Here is a 10,661-nt window from a genome sequence, read left to right as displayed (position 1 = left end):
TGATCCACAAATCCTCAACTTCACTCTCCCAGTCCTTATGACAGATTACATTTAGTTCTTTTTTAACGGCAATCAGCACTCCGCCACCCACGATATTACTGACGCTAGTAGATTCACGATCTCTCCGATAAATATTATAACGACAATCAAAAAGCTCTCCATCAAATATGGTGTTGTTTAAATTGGTTTCAGAAACACAAATGCAATCGTAATTACAGTTTAGTACGTTGAGGTATAATTCTGTGGTTTTAGATCTAACTCTATTAACATTTTGGTAAAAAACTAACATATTTAAATACAGATAAGATATTCAAGTAGATACATTAAGCAAAAGGTTTTAAAAAATAAAAGGGGAAAAATTACTTAAGTTTACGTAGTTCGTTAACATTTCTAATATGTATTGCAGAATCGTTATCAGATTTTCTTAAATAGATGCGTTCGTATTTCACCCAAACATATTTGTAGGAGTGCTCTGCTGCAAATTTACGTGTCTCGGCATGAAGTTTCTTCGTTGCAGGAGACATATGCTCAGCTACATATATATGCTGTACATCACCCTGGACTCCCAGGTGCGATGAATTAAGTTTGTTTGAAGTGTTCGCTTTATTATAACGTCTTACTGCAGACAGTAGGCCATCTCTTAAACGCTCTGACTGTAGGGTCAGAAGAATATTACGCGGTCTGTGAGAACTAGGATCTAGCTTAGCAACGCGATGGACGGCACCGACATCACTGACTTGAAAGTTAAGTTTCACAGTATCGTACAGCTTCATAACAATGTCTAAGACGTTTTCACTACGTCTCTCAGGGAGCATCTGAATCTCCACATTGTGGCTACGGGATATTTTCTCAACAGTTGATAATCGGCGTTCCAGGTTGGTGTACTCCGTCTCAAGAATGGCTCTCTCAGATTCTAAATTTATAATTTTAGTATTGGCTTGCTCAAGATCCGTCTTTATGTCAGATTGCCCTTTCTGTAAGAAGTCCGTCGTTTCACTGAAATCATTCTCCATTTTATTCAATTTGCTATTAATTTCTTTCATGACAGTAGAATGAAACTCGCGTGCTACATCTATCTTAAAAACTTCAAGCTTACGGTCTAAGAGAGCTTCAAATTGTTCCAGGGTAATAGTGTTATCACGACTGTTGGATTGGGATGATGGGGCAAGCGTGGCTGCTGGTTGCTTAGAAGTTTTATTAACGGAAGATACACTAATCTATAATATAAATATATTATAAAATTATTTTATTGAATTCATTCAATAAAATAATTTGTAAAACGTAATGTAGCGTAAATTGGAATGTTTTGTAAAACGAAAAATAAGGTATTTAATTAATAACTATTATAACTATAGTGAAAAAATAGAATGGTTTGGTGGTTTGCATTAATATTAGACATAACTGGTTGAAGACTGTACCTCCTCAGTCAACCGTGACCTGACATAGGACCTGTAAAGGGCCCGAAACGTCGGTAAGTTTGGAAAAACAAATATACGCGATTTAAATCCGGAAAAATAGTTTCATTTCCTATGTGTAACAATCGCGAAAACCTAAGAACTCGATATAATTATAATAATAAAATTTAAAAACATAAGTTTTATTTCGAATAAAATCTTTCTGTTTCTTTCTATTTTTAGCTGGCAAGCTTCCCGATTTATTTACTCAAAGTTCAAAGTACCCATAGCCGTCAAAACCAATAATAAGAAATTTATTTTAGCAACACTGCTGTTAACGTGTCAATTAGACATGGGGAATATCGTTACATTTCTATCGCCGTCACTGTCGTTCTGGTTCCAAAAAAATCACAGTGATAAATCATCATGATTTTGTCACGACTGTTACATCCGTGACCATGTCACGCCCATAACTTACATCACGATATACGGTTTTAGCCAACGGCTTCTTTCTAATACTTATAGCCGTTTTTTATAGAATGATTTAAGTTTTTACTCCATTTGTAATAAGTTTCAATTCCATTCAAAAAGTTGATTTTGTATTTAATTTAATTTTGTTTGTTACTTATTTAATGCGAATCTTTGGATTGTTAAAAATAACAATAAAATGTAATGTAATTATATTTCTAGTAGAATACACAAAGTAGATTATACATAAATATAAAATACCAACTCCTCCTATAATATAACAAATATACCCTGAAAATATTCGACGATCCCCCTCTTTACATACTTTCAAACGACGTGTCAAGGAGCACTTCCTTGAGCAGTGACTTCTTTCCCTTTCTGCCTTTAATGTCCTTGTTCTGTTGTTATTATAATCCTTCATCATAATATAATAAGTAAATATTTTTATAATTATTTATTTATGTATTTACATTGATATCATTGTGTATTTTTTTTTTAATTTATTTACTTTAAAATGATATATTATTGTGTTTATTATTAATATTTATTTATATTATATACTATATTTATTATTAGTATATTTTATTAATATTGTTTCTCAATCTATCGCTGTGGTATCTTGTATCTTGGTTGCACCCCCTTCTAAGTACTTTTCCTATCCTAAGGTTGCCTGGAAGAAATTGCTACTTAGCAATAAGGCCGCCTGTTGTGCGTATGTTTATCTGTACATGTGTTTATGTTCGTGTGTTTATCTGTGCAATAAAGTATATTCATTGAAATATACAAAAATATTTTACTTTGACAGAACTTATTTAGACCCGATGCAGATAGGAAAATCCTAAAACTGGCCAGAAACCGGTTGGACTGTACGAAAGGGGGAATGGAATATGGAAACTAAACTTAGTTTATTTATTTTTTGTTTTAAATCTCTATAAACATTTTACTTTTTATTAATTTTTCTCTGCTTTGTTGGTAGTTCAATGTCTGCGGGTGATAGTTTACAAGAAAATTAAGCTTACATTTACTAAAGTTTCCGGACTTTCGATTCGATTTTTTTAAGTTGGTGGAATATTATACTTTGGTCCAGACTCAAAATTTAGGTGCCAGAACCGAAATTTATGTGTTCTAAATGTGGTTTGGTCAAATGTACCATTCCAGAGTCTTAGTTGCACCCCCTTCGAGCATGTTAGGTTAGGTTAAGTATAGGAAAAAGCCGCACGAGCCAATGTATATGTTAATGTTACAAACACAACACATACATTCTATTTATTATGTATATAAAATGCCATAATAATTAGCCAAGTGTAAGGTGAAGGTAATGTGTACAATTCGTTATAAATTAGTCAGTCAATATGATTTACACGTAACTTTATTAATGAAATATATCGATTTAACTAAGCTATAGAAATCGGACAAGATCGGTTGAAATAAAATGGCAACACGGGAGAATGAAAGATAGACATCGAGTATATAGGAGGTAGATAAAAGGAGGAACGCTTGACTGGTGTGGGGCATACTGAGTTTGGCGGTTGAGAATTAGCTTGTGGTTGAAAAGAAATAATTGGTATTTGTCAAGTTTGCTGAGTTTACGTTCTTCTTCCACAAGGCATCCTTAAACAAGGTACCTATGTCAATTATTTACGTAAGGCATCCAAAACTTGATTTAAGTTTACATTAAACAAACTAGAAAAATACACACTGGAATCGGAACGTAATAATAATATAATGTTAAATGTTGTTTTTATTCAATCGAAGTTCGTAGTTGTGTTACTTGACTAGTATAATCGTTAACCTGACATATTCACAAATTTTATAACAATAAAGGGTGTAACGGTAGGTCAATGGGTGTAAATAATTTTCAGTAAACATGTAAATACTTTTACTAAATATAATTATTTAAGAAATAATATGGAACGTGAAATTGTGTATCGAACTATGTAAACATATATTTTGACTGTTTTGCGAGTTTTTGTTAGAGAGCCTTTTTTATTAATTTTTCTTTTTGGAGAATTGTGAACCGAAGTATTCATCCAAAGTAACATATTTTACTATACAAAATGGCGTCTTAGGTCGTTCTAATCCTTTATTTTTGCATTCCAATAATTTTAAAACTTGAATAATATTAAAATTGATAGGAAATTAAATTATGTTTTCGTATCTATATCGCGTATATTTGTATTTTCAAAGAAACCAACGTTTCGGGACTGAGTCCGCCGTGACCACAGGACCTGTAAAGGGTTCAAATACCCAAATACGCGATTTAGATCTGAAAAAATAGTTTAATTTTCAATGAGTGATATTCGCGAAAATTTAAACACTCGAGTTGAGTAATTTGTTTTGAAAATTACTAAACATTTTCTACTAATTTTTGTTTTATCGCGTGCGAGGATATCAAAATATCCTCTCACGCGATGCATGCAGCCGTGGACGCATGCTGCCACAGAGCGTTGCGCGATTCGTGCGTCTCTGGAAGCATAGCACACCTAGAGGGCACCTCTATTTGATGGTATAAAATCGTCGAATCGGTATAAAATCATCACCTATCTGATTTATCAGATATCGAAGTTATACCAGGTAAAAGAACTAATATTAATTGCTATTTCGGTAACTACTCTAGCAAACCATTAAGTTTTTAATGCCTGGGTCTGTCATTTAAAAAAGTAAACAACTTCAAAAATACGTCACGACAATCGTGTAGGTGTTATTGTTTGGTAGAGATGGGTCGTCGACGCGTTTTCCGTTAACGAAACGCAACCGTCCATCGTCGACGATCAACTCAACTAGTTGAATTCGTCGACTAGTCGATCATTCAACTTAAGTTGGTTTTCGTTCGTGAGACGAGTTTAACTGAATCAACTAAAGTAACTTTTAAGAATATGAACTATTGTTTTAGAAATTAATTTATTTCCAATGTTTAACATAAGCGCGGCTATCGACGCTTTTAACATACTGCAATAGAGTTTAATTCCGATAGATTCAAGGGCATTGCGCTACAACGGGCGCAACGCCTCTCTCTCGCTCTAGCGAATTAACTACACCATCATCCTTTTTCTATATTGAATGCACTATTGCAATAATAAATAGCATAACAGACCTATCTTACTTCGTCGCACATATTCAAATATCAACTTACACTTACTAAATTTAAAGTTCAAAATAACTAGTCTGTCAAACAACCGAGCGCCACCCACCCGCAGCGGTGACGCTGGCCTAATTTATAATAATAATAATAATAATAACTTTATTTATAGCCATTACAAATATTATAAAAATAATTACAGTAATATGTTTTAAGTAATTGATTGGTTGCTAACCAGCCAGGCAACATCCAGACCCCACAAAAGGATTCAACCTGTGTTAGCGGATAGTACTGCTGCCACCACGGCGGGAAAGCATCAATCTTAGTTGTAACAAACAAATGGCTTAAAAGTAAACTAAATAAAACTCTGTAGTCCCAAAACTAGTACAATAAGACTGTTCTTTTGGGACTAAGAAGCAAATAAAATGAAATTTAACAAAGAAACAACATTTAAAGAGTAGGTTAATTAAGTTTATAGATTAATCTATGCTGTGTAGTTGGCGGTGTGTATGTAAAAGTGGAGAGTGTGTATTAAATGTGTTGTGAATGGTACTGATTCGGACATGTAGTGTGTGAATGTGAGCTGTATGAAAGGTGCGTCTTAATTTTTGCTTTTGAATGCGTATAGGGTCTTAACATAGGAGAGCCGAATAACAAATAAGTTTAAATGAAATTACACAATCTAATCTAGTTGATTATTTATAGATAAATGAAATTACTTTAACAGCGATTCTGTGGAATCGTAGTCGTGGCATTGTAACAAAGCTGTCAGTTTTTTCTTGACTTCGTAACGGGAAAGAGAATATATGTTTATTTTACTATTGATGATATTATATAAGCGAGGGCTGAGAACACAGAAGTGCCTTCCAGCCAAGGTAGTCCTATGTTGCCTGTGAGGGCATACGTAGGCACTTCTACGTCTCTGCAAAAAAGTTGGGTCATATTTTAATAGCGTATGCTTCTGCAAGATGACATGTAGTATGTATAACTGCCTTACTGACAGAACTGAAGAGTCAGAGTATAACAGTGAAGTTGGATACCGGTAAGGCTTTTTAAACATCACTTTTAAGACCGACCTCTGAGCTCTTTCCAATTTAAGCATAGACGTTTTAGCCGCACCACCCCAAGCAGTAAGACAGTAGGTCAATAAGGACACGCATAAGGCAGAATAAGTCATGTGGAGGGTGTGAGCATCAACTACTTGCCGGAGGTTTTTGAACACATAGATTAGTTTACGAATCCGTGAGGTCAAAGAATTTATGTGATTGCGCCAACTAAAAGTTTGGTCAATAGTTACACCGAGATATTTGTATTGATTGGTGGCTGCAATGTAACGACAAGTACAATTATGACTTGAGATTACACAAGTATGGGCCTTTATAAAAAATGCATTAGTGGGTGGTATTGAAGATTGTTTGAGCGCGAAAGGAAGAAAAAAGGTTTTTGACAAATTAATAGTGAGCAAATTGGAGGACAGCCAACTCATTACCGCAGCAAAAGCATTCTCTGCCAGCTCACGCACCTCTTCCCAGGTACTTCCATGTATTAATAAGGCTGTGTCATCAGCGTAAGTGATGATCCTGCAGTTGGGAAGCTGAAGCTGACATAGGTCATTAATATATGCGATGAAGAGGGTAGGACCAAGAATACTTCCTTGCGGAACACCACCGATTGAAATTTGCTCGTCATCACTAACATAATTCCCGATTTTTACTGCTTGTGAGCGGTTGGTTAAATAATTTTTAAAAATATCCAGTTGGGTACCCCTGATGCCCATAGCTTCTAATTTAAGTAAAAGTAAAGGGATTGAGACCGTGTCAAATGCCTTTGATATATCCAGAAATATACAGAGACACTTTTCCTTTCTGTCAAGAATGTAAATCACGTCGTCTATTAGGGCAGAAACTACATCATTAGTGGATTTGCCCCGTCGAAAGCCGAATTGGTTACAAGAAAGTAGATTTTTTGATTCCAAATAGTTAATCAATCGGTTGTTCAGAACCTTTTCCAGAATCTTCGACATAGCCGGGAGAACGGAGATTGGCCTGTAATTATTTACAACATCATTATCTCCTGATTTGTGAATGGGATGTACCAGAGCCTTTTTAAAAACATTAGGGAAATCTCCGGTAGAAAGGGACAAGTTACAGATATGAACAAGTACTGGAATGAGAACATGGCGCGTCGACTTCAAAATTGACGAGGAAATACCATCATGACCGACCGCGCAATTATTGCGCATCATCAAAATTAATCCTTCGATTTCCTCACAGTCCACATCCAATACAGAGAAAGACTTAGCGGATAAAGAACGAGCTACAGGAGATTGACAAATTGCGGTTAAAGATGGTTTGATTTTACTCGCTAAATTAATTCCGATTGTAGCAAAAAACTTGTTCACAATGTTCACTGAAGTTACCGGGTTGGGATGTAACTTCAACAGGGAGCCTGACGGATTCGTTGCAGACTGCATATTCGTAATGGTTTTGACTACATTCCAAGTTAACCTAGCATTGTTTATTGCATTCATTAGCAATGATCTCAAGTAAGATTTTTTTAAGTTTTTAAGTAGTTTATTAATAAAATTTCTGTATCGTGAATAAGTTACCTTTAGTACAACACTATCAGGATCTTTTTTAACTTTCCTATGTAATGAGTCTCTGTTCCGAATACAGCGAAGTAGACCGGGAGTTATCCAGGGTTTGATGGTTGTTTTTGAGCGAGAAACAGTGAACACTTTTGTGTACTTCTTGATGATGTCCGATACAAATGACACTAATTGGTTTGCCGCAACATTCACATCCCTTGAATATAACACTTCAGAAAAATCCGACTCGGTGATATCCTGGACAACTGCTCTATGATCTATTTTAATCCATGTATGGGAAACTTGCGGAAGACTATATCGTAGCTGTGTCGACAATAGTACAGGACAGTGATCTGTAATATGTGATTGTATCAACATAGTAACTGAAGAAAATTTGGATTTTAATAGAACGTGATCCAGGCAATTTTCTCCACGAGTGGGAAGAATATGAGCAGGCAAGAGGCCATGGCCTGCAGCCAGATTCAAGTATTGGTCAGATCGCAGATCGGTGCCATTTTCCTTTATGTCCAAGTTAACATCTCCCACTACACAAACAAAGGGGACGGCATTTAAAGTCAATAGAAGATCGTTCAAACTATTTAAGTATTTATCTATGTTATATATCGAGGGCGATCTATAGATACAGATTAGTGCCACGTCAGTTCCTAACTTACAAACGAGACAATCCGCATCAACAAAAGAAGCAATCTCTTGTACGTTACAATTTAAGCCCCTGCGCACATATAACACAATACCATTATTTTGATTTATCCATCGCTTAGTATAGTAGGATTCGTAACCGGTCAAAGGAGGAATTTGTGGTGATTTTTGCAGCCAGCATTCAGATAACACGATGACATCACACTGTGTTTTTATTTGTGCTAATAAAAGTATGAATTGATCGAAATTTTTATTAATACTTCGTATATTTAATTGCAGAATACTCAACGATTTGGGTGTATTATACAAGTGTTGTACGCATTGTTCCGGACGACAATATAGTGACTTAGAAGCACTGAGCATCTCTAGTTCAACAGTTATTCTGTCTATATCATTGGCCATGATCATGTAAAGAAAAAATATTTATGAGGTTTGCATGTGACTTTAGAGAGCCCAGTGTACGAACAATAATAGGTAACTCATTGCAATTAAAAACAGAAATTACTAGTCTTATGAAGACAATAAATGAAAGAAGTAAACGATTCAAGAAACTACTTATGATCGCAACCTGGGTGTGTGTAGTGAATGCAGTGTAAATTTTATGTAAAGTGTAGTACATACAATATCTTGACTGTTTAGTTGTAAATAGGAAAGAAATAGAAACGTGATAAAATAACATATTTGAGTAAAAAGTTTGTAAATATTGGTTTGAATAAAGTTTTTTTTAAACTAATCTTCTGGCCAGTCACTTATTTGGTGCAGCCGGTAGGATTCCCGTAGATTCTTCTGTGCCCCGATCCGTAGTAAATTCGGGTACAAACACGTCGAGAATCGTGCGTTTCAACGCTTAGACGGGAATCACCGAACAAACAAATTTAATAAGTACGAGGGTCAAGCCAGAGCCAAGCAGAGTTCCTGACAAGTAATCCAGACAAGAACCAATGGGAGTAGCAGCGGACCTGTGAGTAAATGTTTTCACTGTCCTTTGAAGTTTTCCTTTGTTATCCACTCTTGTAATATAATTACGTGTTTAATTAATTTTTGATAATGACTGGTATTAATCGGATAAGGTGAAAATAATCCCATTATTCGAAGGGGATTCTAGACAATTACCCGTATTTACTAAGAAGTGTGAATATATTTTGTCCACCTTTAACGGGGATGACAACCAGATGACCTATTTATTTCATGTAATAACCAGTAGATTAACTGGGGAAGCCGCGAACCTAATAGGAGTGCGGGATCAGACTAAATCGTGGGATGAGCTAAAGCAATTGTTATCTCAACACATTGGAGATCCCAGAACAGAAGACTGTCTGGCTATGGAACTAGAAACTATAAAAATAAATAGGAAAATAACACATTTATAATAACACTTCTCTTAAGGTTTTTCTTTATAACTTACCGGCTTACTTGGTGAGGTTGGTGCGATTGCAGAATGTTACAACCCTGGAGGACGCCCTAAAAATCGTCCTAGAGGAACAAAATTTCCAAACAGTACGATTCGCGAAATAACACCCGAGGTAACCGATACCCGGGGCAGAGTACGTCTAATAATAATAGTTTCCACATGCCCAGGCCAAACTATCCGCAAAGGCAGCCATACGCACAAGTAGCCAGGAGCCCATCGTACAATCAAAATTTTAATTCTCCAAATAACTCGTTCCAACTTAGGAATCATAGACCCTACAATAATCATAACTCTTTTAATTATCGCAATCCGAATGTAGGGCAGGTCAGTAACCCGCAAGGTCTCGTCAGCATGTGGCAGACAAGTGTCAGGTTCCCATACCGACGTTACTATGCGTACTGCTAGTTCGCGACGTATTAATTATATCGATAATGATACACAAAACTGTGAACAAAGACAGGAAGATACGGCAAGGTTGTACTCAGGTAACCCAATGGAGTAAACCGTAGAAAATTTTTATATCAGGGCCTCCACAGTCGAGAACAGGTGAAATTGAATTATAATAAGCAGCTAAATTTGTCACATGTATATACCTGATTAAAATCAGTATTCATGATAGATACTGGAAGTACCAGATCCTTCATTAGTCCTGAAATCGCTAATAAATATTATACACATTTTAAACAACAGACGCAATTTTAAGTGGTGAGCACCCACGCTTCTAGTAAACACAATGAAATAGTTAATATCACCTTGCCTAGAATTTTTCGGTCCCAGGAGAAACATAAGTTTTACGTATATAGCGTGGACGAAAGATACGACGGCCTAATCGGAAGCGATCTTTTAAAGTAATTGCAAGGTAAGATTGACATAAAGTCGCAAACATTATTTAAAAAAGACACGCAAATTCCTATCATCTATACTCCTCCAATGAGAGAGACTTATATTCTGCCCCCTCGTTGTGAATTACGGGTTAAACTCCCCGTCAATCTTTTAAAAAGTAAAGAGATTTTACAAAACAATTCGCTGAAGGGATTCGAATGCCCTCTGAATTGGTACGAT

At 35.7% G+C, this 10,661-nt stretch overlaps 1 protein-coding gene across 2 annotated transcripts in view; it reads left to right on the top strand.

Annotated features, from left to right (window-relative positions):
* The first annotated feature begins 3,385 nt into the window (after window positions 1-3,385).
* LOC113229251 (protein yellow-like) overlaps window positions 3,386-10,661 on the top strand; it is a 41,896-nt gene continuing 34,620 nt past the window's right edge. Inside the window, exon 1 of one of the 2 annotated variants that reach the window (XM_026462783.1) lies at window positions 3,386-3,483. Coding sequence is in view for 1 of the 2 variants with exons in the window: in XM_026462782.1 (XP_026318567.1) it covers window positions 9,130-9,149 (20 nt within the window). In the remaining variant the exon portion in view is untranslated. Of the gene's footprint in view, window positions 3,484-8,998; window positions 9,150-10,661 lie in introns of those variants that run through there. The other variant, XM_026462782.1, reaches the window with a different exon arrangement.

The sequence above is a fragment of the Hyposmocoma kahamanoa genome, unplaced genomic scaffold, assembly GCF_003589595.1.
Source record: "Hyposmocoma kahamanoa isolate Upper Pololo Valley unplaced genomic scaffold, ASM358959v1 296, whole genome shotgun sequence".
Classification (NCBI taxonomy): Eukaryota; Metazoa; Arthropoda; class Insecta; order Lepidoptera; family Cosmopterigidae; genus Hyposmocoma; species Hyposmocoma kahamanoa.
This window is presented reverse-complemented; position numbering and strand designations above follow the sequence as displayed.